The 16,467-nt window shown below is 42.8% G+C and overlaps 1 protein-coding gene and 1 long non-coding RNA gene across 6 annotated transcripts in view; one reads left to right on the top strand and one right to left on the bottom strand.

Moving 5' to 3' along the window:
• Positions 1-4,337, bottom strand: part of SHCBP1L (SHC binding and spindle associated 1 like) — a 33,305-nt gene extending 28,968 nt beyond the window's left edge. Inside the window, exon 1 of one of the 3 annotated variants that reach the window (XM_053243835.1) lies at positions 3,977-4,337. In XM_053243835.1, coding sequence (XP_053099810.1) covers positions 3,977-4,243 — 267 coding nt within the window. In that variant the 5' untranslated portion in view covers positions 4,244-4,337. The remainder of the gene's footprint in view (positions 1-3,976) is intronic. The other 2 variants (XM_053243836.1, XM_053243833.1) reach the window with 2 other exon arrangements.
• Positions 4,338-4,383: 46 nt separating this feature from the next.
• LOC128322488 (uncharacterized) lies at positions 4,384-7,034 on the top strand. Of its 3 annotated transcripts, XR_008305736.1 has the most exons (3): positions 4,384-4,818; positions 5,007-5,037; positions 6,890-7,034. It is a non-coding gene; the product is annotated as an uncharacterized LOC128322488 (long non-coding RNA). The 3 variants fall into 3 exon arrangements; XR_008305735.1 differs by lacking the exon at positions 5,007-5,037; XR_008305737.1 differs by having other exon boundaries at positions 4,384-5,037.
• Positions 7,035-16,467: the final 9,433 nt, after the last annotated feature.

The following is a 16,467-nucleotide window of genomic DNA, read 5'->3' as shown; positions in this document are numbered from 1 at the left end:
CTTTGAACAGTCCAATATGTGATGTAATATGTGAGGCCCTCTTTATTTGCAGAGGTTCCATTCCTGCCAATTAGTATGAATGTGGAACCTGCAAATAAATAAAACTTATCCCTATGGGAATCCAGGGATTAGGTTCCTTACTCCCCCCCCAAAAAGTCTAAAAAGCAGGAGGGGAGCAGAAGTAAAGATAGAAAAGCATAGCACCTTGTTCTCCAGGTCTCCAGGAATGCCCCCCAAACCCTCTTGGTTTTTTTGCTTGGAGGAGGAGGGGGGGGAGGAGAAAATGGCTCTGTGATTTAAAAAACAAAACAAAATAAAAAACAAAAAAACCCAGCAGCCAGAAATGACATCAGAAGTCATTTCTAGCTACTCAGGAACTGTGGATAGGCGGAAATTGCCCCATCTGCAGATACATGAAACCACGGATAACGAGGATCTCCTGTACCATATTAACAAACCCTGTGTTCACATGATATCAACTGATTTCCCTACCAAGGTAAAAGCCACGGTATTGGATTCAGCACTTTTCCACAGTGTGCATAGTTTGAGATCTTGCTTTTACATCCTCAGGAATAACAGATACATTGAGTAGACTTTCTACAAAAATGCTGCTTGCCTGCTTCTGGAGAAATCAAAGAGCAATAACAAGTGTTGTCAACCTACCTAACCACTGGCAAATTCGTGGTTGGCGAGTCATTAAAGTCTATGGGGAAAAGGGAACAATGGCCACAAAAAGAAAGGAAAAAATAGAAAAAATGCTAAAAATCACCAAAAATCTCAGAATATTGACAAGCGTCACCAAGAAGAATGAGCAGATCAGACCTCTGGAAATTTTTTGAAACCCCCCCCCTCAAATCATTCAGAGGCATTTTAAATTGGCAAGGGACAGCAAGGGTCACCAAGAGGAATGAGCAAATCAAGCCTCTGAACCCGTCCAAATCACTGAAACATCCCCGCCCGTCACTAAAAAACCTCGCCAACTGCAAATACTTGGGTCACGGTTGGCAAGACCTGCCACAATTTCCCATTTGCATATACTCAACACCACAGTTGGTAAAACTGTGGTTGGCAAGGGATGACTGTACTGTCTACACTGATTGGCAGCAGCTCTCCATGATTTCAGTCTATCCCTGCCCTACCTAGAGATGCCAGTGATTGAACCTTGGCATGCAAAGTAAGATGCTTTACCACTGAACTACCACTGAGCACCATTTCCTCTAAGGTGTGCGGCTGCATACGCACACCTTCCAAGCCCCGCACACAGCAATCCTTAAAAGCCATTTACTCCCTGGCCCTCCTAGTCACTTCCTCTGTGGCAGCTGCACTCCCCCGTCCCAGACACTTTCCCCCACTGCCTCAGACTCCAATCCTTGCCTGGACTCCGATCCTTGCTGACTGGCTATTCTCTTCCCTCCCACCCTCGCTTCTCCCTGCCCGCTGCTCAGGCTGCTCAGTGCGTGGAATCAACTCCAACGGTTGCTTTCACAGACAGATGAGCAGTGGGCAGGGAAAAGTGGGAGGCGTAGGCTGCACTTGCCAGGACAAGATCAATCTTGCCCTGGCAAGAGTGCACATGGCGGCGGCAGCAAACAGGACTCATCTTGAGCCTCAATGGGAGACAGACTATTTTGCACTGGTATGTTATAGGTTGGGGCAAGGGCTGAGGCAAGGGTGCTTGGGATGAGTTCCAAAGGGAAGTGGTTTTCAGTAAGCTCCATATGGGCACTGTGTAATGCATCAATTTAAATTTTACCCTATTCTCTGGGACAACCATGTCAACAACTATCAATATTAAAGAATCTCTTCTGACAAATTGGGAAACAACAATTACAAGGAAATATATTTATCTTAATTTGTCTTTTTGAGTCCGAAGTCTTGAGGGAAGCTTTATTTTACTTCTCCCACTATTATTTTTAAAGACATAAAGGCTAGGTTAAGGATGTAGGAAAGTCTCTGACTTTGACATTTAATTATTTTAATTTAAGCCAAATTGTTAACAGCATTATAACAAACATCATTACTTCTCAGAACATTTTAAAAGAACCAACTCTAATGAAATGTGTTCTGCCAAGCAAGAGTTTTTAACACAAGTATCAGATTTTTTTTTTCCATAATCTCTGATAAGAGTGTTGATTAATAAGCTGCAAAAAAGAGAGGTGGTGGCCTGGGGGAGATTAAAAAATGTGCACACAATGACTTGATGCTGCTGCCCAGAACAACTCTTCCCACTCACCAGTGATAAAAATTAGAGGGAACACTACCACTGAGCTTTGTAGAAATATTGTGTTGGTTGCAAAGTTCCCTCTAATTTTTATCATCTGTGCGCGGAATGAGTTTTGTTCTAGGTGGCAGTATCAAGGCATTATGTGCACATGTGAATTTGGAATGGGGCCTTCCTTATTCAATTTGACCGGGATCTAAAATTAACTGAGCAGACATTTAAAAATCTGTGTGCAAATAAACATGCACATGTCTTAGAGGCAACATTGGTTGGTTGGTATAAAGTAAAGTAAAGTGTGCTGTCAAGACCATTTCAACTCCTGGCGCCCACAGAGCCTTGTGGGTTTCTTTGATAGAATACAGGAGGGATTTACCATTGCCTCCTCCCGCGCAAGATGAGATGATGTCTTTCAGCACCTTCCTATATAGCTGCTGCCTGATAAAGTACCAGTGGGGATTCAAACCGGCAACCTTCTGTTTGTTAGTCAAGCATTTCCCCGCTGCACGCACTCTAAAAACTGGAACTGATGTATATGATAAGGGAGTATAATGACAATATATCATTAGTGAACAGCTTCACCATAAATAGCATAAGTAAAACTAATGATTATATAGCAAATGTAACAAAGCCCTTCTGGTGTCATTTTGCCTCAGTGATGGAGTGACTGTCCATAATTTAAGTTAAAAAGTGGGAATCTAGTGGTGAAAGTAAGCAGGGAGGATGTAACAGCATAAGCTTTAATGGTGGGTCAGGAGTGCTATTATAGGCTGTAAAGGATTCTGCCCCACCCCTCCAGCCCTCAAACAAGAATTTTCATTGTGATATCAGAATGCTGTCAAGCAAGATGGAAGAAGAGACTGTGTTTTAATTTCTAAAAAGACAGATGCCAGGACTCGAACCTTAGAGACCACCTTCCCTGCAAGGAAATCCTGCTTCTTAGTGGGACATACAATAATTAACAAAAATGCCCACTGAAAACAGGAGGAGCTACCTGAAGTGATACTAGAAAAACTGGGAGCTGTTAATGCCAATAGATTTCACTGGTCTCCGCTGAAATAATTGCAAGCTACAAATAAAAGGAATGGATCCTTCATTTCATAGTAGTAACTCCTTTGCAACTCCCAAGAGAGTGAGAGTGTGTGTGTATGCATAGGATGTAGCCCACTTTTTTTCCCTTTTTAGAAGAGTCACTATAGATAGTAAAGGATGGCGTTAAATGAGATTGAACGAGGCTCTAAAACAGCATTTGCAAAAACAGGATCCCAACCCCCCCCCCCCATTTACACTGTATTTGTTTTATTTGTTTATTACATTTCTATACTGCCCCATCCAAAGGTTCTGGGCGGTGTTGACACACAAACCTACACTCTCCTGTCCTGTTTGCTCTGCTTCTCGTTCCGACCTATCCACTCAAAATAAGGTCGAATAGCAGTTGTATCTCCACCCTCTCCAGAGCTGCAGTGGGCCGAGATGGGAATCTTCTGATCAAGGTAGGATTGTTCAAAAGGCAGCAAGGACAGAGCGAGGGGGAGGCAGCAGTGCGGGTGAAATCACACGAATCACAACGGTATGTGAATTGGTGTTGCGCTTGGCGCGGAAGAGGGCGGGAGATGATGCCAGCTTCCCTCTTCACACACACGACTTAGTAACGATTAATCAGCGCGCACACGCGCACAAGAGCCCGCTCACTCCGGCGACGGAGCGCTGCCGAGGAGAGAGCGTGGTCTCACGTTCTCTCCCTGTTCGGAGGCTCACCTTGCAGTCCTTGAGGAGATCGTCACAGTACAGCGCCACCTTCTCCCTGCCCGTCAGGGCTCCTAGGTAGGACGGATACTGCACCGGCAGTGGCCCGGCCTCGTCCTCCTCGCCATCCACTCCCGGGCTCAAACAAAAAAGACGGTGACTCTTCGCGTTGCGAGGCGAGCCTCCAGCAGTGTTCAAGATGGAATAGGCTCCGGAGGAGGTGCCGGCTTCCTCATTATCTTCTTCCTGTTGCTGCTTTTCAGGGACCTTCGACGCCATGCCTTTGTCGGCGGCCGCCTTCCTGGCCGCGCCACCTCTTCTAAGCGCGCACGAGGTCGTTACGGAACTTTACCCGCTCAACAAGAACTCCTTGCCCAATGGACAATCGCGCGCCGAAAGGCAAGCAGCCAATGGGAAAGTAGAGGGGGGAAGAGGCGTTCTAATCAGTCGTAAATGACCGTTACGGCTTCAAAGGTCTTTTCACCGCGCTCAGCACTGTCTCGCGGGTCTTCCTCCGCTGTGCCCATCTGTTGAAAATAGCACCGTCACGTGCCTCTTTTAGGAGTTTTTCATGCACAAAGCATCCTGAACGTTTGTGGGTGCTTAGGAATGACTGGACTTTCTTGCCCAAAGCAAGGGAAACTCAAGGACCTACCCTGCTCCAGAGCCCATTCCAGTTTGCCTTCAGTTAGCAGGAAGCTGCAATCAACGGTGGCTTTTTGTTAATGAGAGCACAGGTGGTTTATCATGAGTCGTCATTCACCTATCCTAAATCACGTGTGCAATCGCTAACCAGAGCTACATGGTGGCAGGTTTCGTACCAGGAGAAACCTGCTACTAGGTGACATATTAAGGTGACATACTAGGATTTTCTGTGTAGTGTTGTCGATGTCCTGTCTCTTTAAGATTAGGTTGTGATTGGTTGGGTGTGACTTAGCTTTCTGTTTCCTGAATGCATGCAAGCTGTCCAGAGCCAGAGTTTGTTGCAGTCTTGTCTGAGTAAAGAAGGCTTCTAAACCTACTTTGTCTTCTGTTCCTTCAGACCCAAGTTCAGGCCAACAAAGTGACTGCTTGTGAGTATGCCTAACGACCTTAGCTGGGGAAGATACTATGGCCCTGTTCACTTCAATTCCCGGTGGCCCCTTGAAGTGGGAGTTAATTCAGAAAATAGGGAGGAGTGGACCTGGGGGGCCTTCAAAAGCTGGGAGGCCTGGGTTCTTTGAACCCATCCGTTCAGTTATAGCTACACACTTGACTTATACTACATCTCATACATAGTCAAGCAGAGGCATATATCTGAACGCAGTGGACAAGAGTTACAGGCCTGTATCAAATTCCAGCTCCCTGGAGTGTTCCCACCACTTATTTCCCAAATGTTTAGGGACATTCATTTTAGGCCCATTCACAGGTTACATTCAACACTCATACTATGAGCGTGCAGTACAGTGTACACAGGCACAGATCTGTACACAGGTACAGTCATTCACATGTTATACTGAATACAGATACAGAAGTACACTTCCTATCTGTACCATGCATTTTAAGGGCCTGTATCAAGGTTCAGTTTTTTAAATAAACACAGGTACAGTCATTCACACAAATACATGAGTGTACAGAGACTAGTACAGTATTATGTCTGATTCAGGTGTTTGTTTTCATATCTTCTGTTTTTTTCCACTGTGGGGAGCACATATGTTACCTACCTATGTAAAAAGTAATGTAGTTCATATTCTGAAATTCACTCATGGGGTGTTTTCACACAAAATACATAAAACAGCCTTGCCCAGTCCAATATAAACTGGTCACAATGTTCATGCACATAGCACATTATAATAACCTCCTCACCTTCCTCTTTATCAGACATTAACAGAAACAGTACAAGAGAGGCTTAAAGTTGATTTAAACCTCAGATGTGAATGTGCCAATACATTCTTTGTGATATATCTGAAACTTGGATATGGGTCAAAGCTTTCTATGTGTGCCTGTTTTTTCTCACTATAGGCATATCTGTATGACAGATATCAGCACTTTAGGTTGGGCACATTTGGAAGCATGAGATCTATCCCTATCAAAACCAGGTACCAGGGCACCTCTGTTGTCGTGTGTGCCGATACTGACTGGAGTTTCTGCCTGATCACCATACATATACCTATTAATAGAATTCACATGTGTTTGTATAAGAGCAAGTTACTTTACTGGATATTTAATGTGTGATTTTGGATTATCTATATAATTCTCTAACAGAACAAGTTAAAGGTTGTATGATTAAATGGATGCAAAACTTAAATAAAACAATTGATATGCAAAATTGGGAATACCAGTGGAAAGTGAATATCAAATTTACGGCAAATAATCTTTTAAGAGAAAACTGGTAAAAGATGTATTTCCGTTGGTGTATAACTCCCATGACAATCAGTAAGATGGACAGTACATATACAGGAAATTGTTGGAAATGTAAGCAGCATCCAGGGACATTTTACCACATGTAATAAAATGCATAAAAGCACAACAATTCTGGGGGGTGGGGGGAATCCACTATAAGATGCAACAAATTTTGAATATAAATTTTTCTTATTCACCCGAACTCTTTCTGTTAAACATGACTAAATTTAATAGGTATATTAAATATACTGAGCTATCCTTGTACATGATTACTGCTGCTAGGATTCTTTATGCTGCTACTTGGTGGTTACAGATAATTCCAACCTTAGATGATTGGCTATTAAAATTATGGGAATATGCTTCAGTGGCTAAGGTGACAGCTTACCTGCAGAATATCTCATTAGAAACATTTGTAACAACTTGGGAGCCTTTTATAAACTTTAATATAGCACAAGGTTTGCATCTGCACCCTAGGCTTGGCTTTTTTAAACATGAAAGGTTGGCTTACTTATTACTTATACTGGTTTGTAACTTTTGTTTTAGGGCAGAGCTGGAAGAAGGGTCAAGGGGGAACCATGGATGATTATTGTATCAAGTTGTATATAATTACTGTATCTGGAAGCTCGAGACGTGACTATGTATTTCCTTTCCTTTATGTTTAAATAAAAAATCAAATTACGCCCCACCCCACCCCCAAAATCTCTAAGGAGTACCCGTGGGTAATCCCGTGTGTGACAGCTCTCACCAGAGTTCACAAGCAAAAGCACCTGATTGGGTGGTCAGGATTCCATATGCAGATAGGGGGAGGAGCCTACATTTTATTTATGTAACACATTAGTATCATGCCCCTCCTCCAAAGATGATCAGCATACCTAAGATTACCCCCCTTTATTCCACACAACAACCCTGTGAGATAAATTATTTGTTTTTTGTTATTGCACATTTTTACCAGCCAGAAGACTCTCGTAGCCACTAATATACACACAGCAAACCAATATATATTAAAAACAAATACTAGAATAAATTGCATGCACACAAAAACAGCACTAAAATAAGCCACCACCAACAGGTTACAATGAGAGAGAGTGGCTTGACTATGGCCATTCAGTGAACTTCATAGCTGAACAGAGATTTGAACTCAAATCTTGTCATCTCAGTCTAACCCTCTATATAACATTGGCTTTATATATATGCAAATGTTATGCATAACAAGAAATAAACAATGCATCTATTTCCTTATTTTATCATTAGATATGTTTCCCCTTCTTTCTCCAAGTAGCTCAGAGTGGTGCTTTAGCCTCAACAAGCTTCTGGGATAGGCTGGGCTGAGAGATAGTGGCTTGTCTATCTAGAGTTATACAATAAACGATATCCCTGAGTTAGATTTCGTACAGCTAAACCTCACATTCTAGCACTCTTGTCAGTCTAGCAAATTTGGTAGTTTATCTTACTTTCATAGCAGAACCACAATTTTGGCAGTATGTATTTAATCTTTAAACACAATGTTCTACTTGGGGCCACTGTTGTGTTCTTATTAAAACTATCCAAGGTAATTTGGCAGCATTTTTCTAACTAGAAATGTGTTAGTTGAACTAATTCCTGAATGTATTCTTGAACCTAAATAAATTGGCAATAGTGTCATAATGTTCTGAGAAGTGGGACAATAAAAGAGGAAAACACCTGCCATCTCATATTCTCATGTGAAGGGAATCTTTGAGATGCTGAGTATTTGGAAACAGTGTGAGAAAAGTATTAGCTGTATATTGTAGTAATGCATCTCATGGGAGATGTCAATCATGTATTTGCCCCTTCATACTACTTCCAGCCCTTGTGATTGAAAATCCAGATGTTGCTAGAAAAACAGCTGGTTCTATTCTCTATAAAATAAGAACAAATAGCTGCTATTGTCCTATAACCCTTTAAAATTTGATCCAAAAAGATATTGATCTGGTTAGACTCTCTGGACCTCTTTAGTTGATACAAAACAAAATGTTTTATTCTCTGTAGTCTGTACTATGTGCACACTAGATCTAATGCAACTCCTGTAGCAGCTGTCTTGCTGCAGAGGGATAACCCTAGTGCTTTTCACTATTTTTAAAAACAGGACTGGATTAATGTTTCAGATTTTACTTTGCACAGTTGAATTTGCATAGGGAGGAAGAAAAGGGAACCCATAACCAACATAATGTGTTTTTAATTAAATGCTCCTAAAATGCTGGAGCTTTGTAAGAAGAAAATGGTAGCCTTGCTGCTTTTTATTTTTATTATAAGCTAGTATTTTGTGAAGAAATACTTCTGCCTGATCTTTACCTACTAGAAATCAATTTCTTTGGTGAACCCAAATTCTAGTTTTATGACGTAGGGCAACAAATCTCTGAGTTATAGTATCTCCCAATGCTTAATTTAATAAGACAGATGAAGATGTTTGACATTACTTCTTTGATACCTTGAAGTATTTTTCAGGCTTCCTGTCTTCTTTCTACATCATCTTCTCTGCTTTGGAACATCTGCCATTCTTGGACATAAGAGTCCTTGGGTCATTCTCTGTGTGGACTTGCTACAGGATAATCCCTATACCTGAGTGCCTGGGAATCCCCCCTATATTTCATAGCCAAATCGCTGAAATTTGAAATGGAACCACTGAGGCTGGGCCATTCATTCCCATGTAGGCTTGCTGTGGACTTACCCTTACAGTTGACTGTCTTGGAAAACCCAGTGAACCCCATTGCTAGCTGTGGCACATTAAGTGCCATAGCCCTTGGAACCTGGTACCAAGCCATCACCCTATATTTCCTTGCCTGCTGCTCTGGCAAAACCTCTGTGGCTGCAACCCATGAATCTCCTCCAGTGAGAGATTAACCTCTTTGGCTTCATTCACGAAATGGCTGGTTAAGGACAGGTGTCAAAAGAGAGGTATCTCCCCCTCTCTCCTCTGCATTCCAGTGCCCACTAACTGCCTCATTATTAAAGCCTTAATATTCCCTCCCTCCCCTTATTGCTCCCTGGGAATCGCCTTCACTTCCTGCTGAAACAAGATTGCACTAAAGCTGACAAATAGGACTTGTTTACATTGTAACTGTCATGGCCCTGCATCTTGCTACCCATTGTGGCAGCCTGCTGTTTTGCAAGCAGACTTCAAGATTTCTGAAGCCCTGAGCAAGCCATGCCCTGGGGAATCACTAATTGGCCTTCTTCCTCTAGCAAGAGACTCCCTGGCTGAGGCAGATCTTGCCTTGGTATCAAGGTCTGCTTGTGCTGGTGTTAGGGCTGCGCAGAATCGAGTTCAATTTGAACCAGCCCAGTTCAAACTCAAACCGAACTAGCCTCAAAAAAAGTCAGCGGTCTGCATTTGAACCAAGCTGGGCCCATTCTTTTATAGACTGGTTCGACGGGCTATACTTGTAAAGGGTGATCCAGCAAGGATTCCTCTTTACAAGCAAAGGGGAATCATGCCTTTTAAAAGGCTTCTAAAGGCAGCTGGGGGGGGGGGGGCGTGAGAGGCCACCTTACCGGCACCAACTTCTTGAAACCCTAGTGCTCCTCCCAGCAGCATGGCCTGTGCAGCAGCAGCATGGTTCCAGCCTCTGCATATGTGCAGAGTGTTGGAAGTGAAGGATTATGTGCTGTCTTTTGTCTCAAAGACAATGGAGGACAGACTAGTGAGTCAGAGGGCTAGAGGATCAAGACACTGGTCATCCCTTCTCTACTGCTCTGACACTATCCCTTTAGAATGTAGATTGCTACTCTCAGGGGACTTCCTTCCTTCCAGCCACTTTCTTCCTCTCTTCTCTTCCTTCTACCTTGCAACATGCAAGCTCCTCTCCCTGCACCATGTGTGCAGAGATGCAGAATCCATCTGCATCCAGCTAGCTAGCTAGATTAGAGATCCTAATTCCTCACTTTCCTATCTAGAATGGAGTTATTTAATAAATGCCATATATATTGATTTGAAACTATGAACTGGCTCCAAGTTACTTTACTCTCAGCATACACACATGCCTAACTAAATTTCCACTGTGTTGTGCCTCTGTGCACTCTGCTGTAATGAAAAAGGGTTTCTCCTACCAGAGAGAATTCCCAACACAGAGGTCACGCCAACGACTTCTGTGCATTGCAGAAGCTGGAACTGCACCACTGCTTGGACCGCACTGCTGGGAGGAGGGGGAGTGCCAGGTTTTAGAGAAGCCACTGGAGCCGCAGGTAAGGTGCCCTCTCACTGCCCCCCACCACTGGCCGTAGGTAAAGGTAAAGTGTGCCACTGAGTCAGTTTCGACTCCTGGCGCCCACAGGGCCCTATGTCTTTCTTTGGTAGAATACAGGAGGGGTTTACCATTGTCTCCTCCCACGCAGTATGAGATAATGGCCTTTCAGCATCTTCCTATATCACTGCTGCCCGATATAGTACCAGCAGGGATTCAAACCGGCAACATTCTGCTTGTTAGTCAAGCATTTCCCCAGTGCACCACTTAAGGTGACCACTGGCCTTAGAAACCTTTTAAAAGCAGGATTCCGCTATGCTTGTAAAGGGGAATCCTCACCAGATTCCCCTTTCGAAGCATAGCCTGTCAAACTGGGTTGAACCAGTTCGACTAAGTTCGATCGAACAGACCGAACTGCTGGTTGGTTCGACTGAACCAATTTGCAGACCAGTATTCTGGTTTGAATTTGGACCAAGCCTCAAAAAACAGTTCCATGCACACCCCTAGCTGGTGCTTTGTCTTGGTCCTGGCTACTCTTTGGTTTGACCTTTGGTACGTTCTTGACTCTTCTCTGACCCTCTGGGCTCTTGATAGCTACTTTTAGTGTGTTCCTGGCTCCTGATGGCTCCTCATCAGTGTTCGCTCTAATTTGTTTCATCTGTGTGTGGAATGAGTTTTGTTCTGTGTGGTATCAAGGCAGTATCTAACGAGCCAATTGAAATGGGGAGCAGATGCACGCCCTCCCTAATACTGGGATATCCTGAGTAGACCCCAGAAGTTAACTACAAGCAGGTTAACTCTCTGTCAAGGCCACTCTGAGAGAACTGCCTTGTCTTCCCTGCCTTTCTCAAAAAGGATAGCAGCCAGCTAATGTGCCAATTAACTCAACAGGAAGAACACAGATAAGGATTGCGGAGGTAAATCTTCCCCCCACACAAACACACAGGAGGTAGAGCAAGCAATACAAACCTAAGAGATTCACCCATTAAAGTACTGATTGGATTACTAGACTTTTCCATCTATGCAGATTCCTCTTCTCACATCTATGCACTCTGTTTTCATGACAAAAGCCTTGGCATACCTCGGCAATTCCCACATGTATTTGAGTATAAGAACCCCCAATTACATGATCTAGTGTGGTCTTTGGGATTTTCGTGCTCTCTACACACCAGCTACCTTGGGGTTACCAACAGCTTTTTGGGTGATTTACTGTCCACAGGCCATCACGCAAGGCTATGTTCAGTACTTCGTACCACTCTCCAGATGGGCTCTCCTGCCCAGCCTGATCCGCCCAGTCTTCCTCTCTAACATAGGAAGCTGGGGCCAAGGAGGAAGCACCCTCCTAGATTCACCTCTACCAACTAACCCCTCCAACCTTCTTGCACCCGCTTTGTCCCAATCTGTTCCTGAGGAATTAGGTTCATCAGTGGTTCCCAGAGCCCTTCATCAAGACCAGGTGATATGAGCTTTGCCCCTCCCTGGGCCCAAAATCTATCTCTACCCTCCTTTCTTAAATTCATCCGCTTCCTTCTCTAAAGCCTCTTTCTCTTGCCTGCCTGGGAACTTACACAATTAGGACTCTAAGCTAAAATGCCTCACTGCAGTTAAATGTATTATTGATAGTAATATTGCTTTAACCACACATTTCTCTCCTCTGTACCTCTCTGTACAATAAATATCTTCTTTTCTATTTTTGAAACTTAAATCTTGTCTCAGTCCACTTATTTCCTGAGTCCACAACTTTACCCAAATTCTAACTTAAGTGAAACTGTTCCTTTTATGAGCTAATTTCCCCACATGAGCCCAAAAGGTAGATTTCGGGGTGTTCGCCCATCACCCTGGAGCAGTTTCATTAACAGGATCTAAAATTAACTGAGTGGACATCAAAACATTTGTGTGTATGTGTGTTTACATGTGCACGCCTTAGAAGGAACACTGCTCCTCATGACTACTTGGTGTGACCCTTGGTGTGTTCCTGGCTTCTCTCTGACCCTCTGGCTTCTGACTGCTACTTGAGTTGACCCTTGGGTGTCCCTGTCTCCTGGCTTCTGTCTTGATCCTCCTGAATTGTGACTGTCTGCTGTAATTCCTGATGAATTTCTCACTTTCCCAGTCCTGGCTTTGGGCATGGGCCTCCTGGTGACTTATGTCCATGGTTCAGTTTCCTGACAGTGTCTCTGCTTTATACAAAATCAACTTTATTTCTTTGTTTTCAAAAGTCTTGACTCTGATCTGTTTGCTCCTCTAGGGTACCCTAATGTTTCTTGCCTCTGTCTAGACTGTGATCCATTTGTTGCTCATGCTTGCAAGTTTGATTTTGATCAAATTCCTCCAGCTTGGCCTAAAGGTATGTGCATAGAGGGATGAACACAGGCCCCCTTTCCCCTAGCTACACCACTGGTGCATGTGTAGTATACATGGGTGTGAGCAAGTGTGATAACAGCACCAAGGAAGAGGATGGTCTGCTGTTACCATTTCTCCTCAGCATTGCTTGGTAAGCTAGGGCTCAATAGAGAAGCTTACTGAATGGTGGTGGATTGCAGCAAGTTCAAGTCATCCTCCTGGACTGCAACAGAGTGGTGCTGCTAAAGGAGGACTCTCAACCACACACTGTTAATGAGCTTTCCCAGCAACGCATCATCTGTGCACTATGGTTCTTGGTCAGGAAAGCTAATCAGGCTGTAGACAGAGAAGAGTCATCTTTCAGTGCCACTACTGTAATTCCAAGTGTGCCATGGGCTTTGCCAACCCCCCTGAAACCTGGCACTGTCTCCAATTTTGTAGCGAAATGAACTCCTTCCTAAAAGATGGCTTGTGACCCATGTAACCACTTGAAGGGGTGGTGATCCTTGGTAGTTTAAACAAAAACTCTCTTTACCTTGGCCTTTCCTTGTTTCCTTTTTGTCCTCTTCCAACTAGGAGCCTTGTGTCAGGTTTAGAACTGTGAACCTAACTTTTCCTTACTCTACTGAAATGAATGGTACTTAGTTTTAGAGAATGTGCCTACTAGAGTCAGGGTGTTAAGAGAGATCAGCCCAGACGTTGGCATAACCCTTTTGCTAATCCTTGGATGGCAGTACACTGTCACACCAGGGAGCTCAATTAATCTGACACAAGTTTCAGGACTCTCTGTGTCATCAGTTATTTCTGTTATGCATCTGGCTCTATCTTCTTGTATGGACACTTGCTCCACAAGATAATGGTCTCAGACTTGCTTTCACATTAGTTCTTAAGGTTAGTTTTTTTGATAATGTAATGTAATGCAGGGTCAGAAGAGCCACAAATTGTTAGTTTTAAATGTCTCTTCTATTTGATCCAAAATGCATTTGCAGTAATTAATAATTATTGATGCCAATGGAAGGTCGAGGAAAAGTGAGCTCAAGGACAAACTGCTTATTTTATCTCTACTGTAGTTGCATCTGCTGATATTAAAACCTGCTAAGTGAAATCACTTCTTCTGAAACCAAATCTTTTGCACTGCAAGCTATAACTTATTAATAACTGTTAAAAGAAGAGAGGATTTTATTCTCCTAGAGTTTCAGCATGAACTAATGAATTATGGACAGAATGTCCTTTTAGAGCTATACCATACATCCATTAGAAGGTCAAGACTTGTATACTTGAACACACTTGTGATTCCCACAGTTGTAAATTTTACAAGGTTTGCATTTGTGAACTTTACATATACACCTAAGTTCACACTCCTTACTACTACTCAACTTAAATTCCATATGCTAGCCTTCCCTTCCTATACATGTGATGTTGCTAATCTGATATTGGGGTCAAACAGGCCCCACTGATATCCAAACTAGAGATGGCAGGGCAAAGGTTCACATGTCTGCCCTCTTCACATGTAGAACAGTGGTGCGGGGGACTTGTTCTTTTCATGAAATGGAGCATATGAAGGAGAGGTGTAAAACCAATTGTGGATACAGAGGGAAAGGTTGAGGACATTTTGCGGCGGGGAGGAAAGATAATTCTGAGATAAAGAGATAAAAATACAGTTTGGGGACTGAAGATATGGATTAATAGGTTTGGTGGTGGGAGTTCAGTAAAATAAGGGGGGACCCCTAAATACTTACAGAAGGATCTGCACCCCTGGGTAAAATCTCCTCCTCCTCCTCCCCTACCTTACTGAGTTGTGTTCCCTTGCTTTAATCATTGTTCTAGCCCAGCCCAGCTTCAACACAAAAGTGAGCTAGACTGGGAGAACACTGCTTATGAATGGGTCAGACACATGGATAAAATTTAGGTATCTATCCTGTTGGATATAGTTTTGTTGCGGGAAAATCCTCTGGAAACTTGCCCTCCTGTTTAATTCAGTCCCTTGCTTTCATACTTCCATCAGATTTGACAGAGAATGGGGCGTCTTACTGAACTAAAGAGGATTAGGCCAGGTTCCCTCAATAGAACTCATTGCCTGACAGAACTGAGTCAATACAACAAGGGGCATGTGCTCAAAAAGGCTTTTATTCATGATCATGCACAGTACAGGTCAAGAAAAGTCTGACAAGCACTGGGCCCCGAGGGTATGCAGTGGCTAGCTTATATAGACTAAAAAAAAAAGCAAGCAAATCAGTAAATCCTACAATACATGTCTTTGTGAATAAACAGATGTTTTCATGAGGTGCCAACTAGCCTTGGACATGAGCTACTGTTTGGCCTATCCGCCCTCCCTACTCCTTATTGGTATCTTCTGGTCCCAGCTATGTTTCTTTCTCTGCTGAGTGGAGAATTGTCTCATGATCTTGGCTACATACAGTATCTTTTGTCAGGTTCTGGTATTTGCTACCTCTTGGCAGAGAGAGACCTTACATTCTTAAACTCAAACAATTTCATTCTGGCCTACTGGCCTTACATTCTGTTTAGAAGCCTGAACCAAACTTTTATATACTTATTTGTAGGCCTGGATTAAACATTTCATCATCAGTTTGGCTCTCAGCCATACATTTTTAAAAATGTATTTGACCTTAAAATGTATTTGACCTTAAAGGCCAAGTTGAAGACAGATCATCCTGGAGAGAATCTATCTACGTGGTCACTAAGAGTCGACACTGACTTGATGGCACTTAATCAGTCAATTTGACAATAATTTTAATGGGGGAAAATTTGGATTATTGTTTTAGTGCAGAAGTAAAACTATACAGTATAGGAACAGTATCTGTGGTCTGTAATATCACCCAGTGTTAATTCACATGGAGTCTTAGGCTATGAGCCCTTTGGGGAAAGGGAATCACTTTATTATTGTTGTTTGTTTCTATGTAAACCACTTTGAGCACTTTTGTGGAAAAGCATTATATATTTTTGTTGTTTTAGTCATTGCCATCATCTCACAAGCCCTTGATACCTTACCCATGCACTTTCCTCTTCAAAACATAATATCTTGGAGGTATGAATAAAAGGAGCATACTGAGTAGTTAACATCTCCTTATCTTAACATCTCTTTATTTTCATCAACATGAACTGTTAAATTATAGTTTCCGTCCTTTTAAAGAGTCATTTAGTCTCTCCAATATGTAAGATTTGTGAGTTTTCTCCCATTAACTTTAACTGGGATATAACTGATACCAATGCTCTTTTAGTTAAACCATCTATTTAACAGCCTCATAATATATATGACGGAGGTGGTGGTACTGAAATACCACTGAACAATCTATTAATTAATCGTCTACTACATGGAAGTTACATGAGCTGCTCAGTTTCTGTCAGTTTTGACTGAGAGCTGGGGTCTTTTACTACTACAACAGATTTCCCTCTGTATCATGGTTCGAAGGAACCCTTTCTTGCCTTTCTTCTTGGCCTGTCTTGGAAACCAGCACATCTACATGTGGGACACCTATTTTATGAATAGTGAAGTATTCTAAAAATATTTTCATTGTAAGATTTATGCTTTTGAGTGTGATGAGATCTGAGCACAGGAAA

Source organism: Hemicordylus capensis, chromosome 4 (assembly GCF_027244095.1).
Source record: "Hemicordylus capensis ecotype Gifberg chromosome 4, rHemCap1.1.pri, whole genome shotgun sequence".
Lineage (NCBI taxonomy): Eukaryota > Metazoa > Chordata > Lepidosauria > Squamata > Cordylidae > Hemicordylus > Hemicordylus capensis.
The sequence above is the reverse complement of the archived record's forward strand: the minus strand, read 5'-3'. Positions and strand labels throughout refer to the sequence as shown.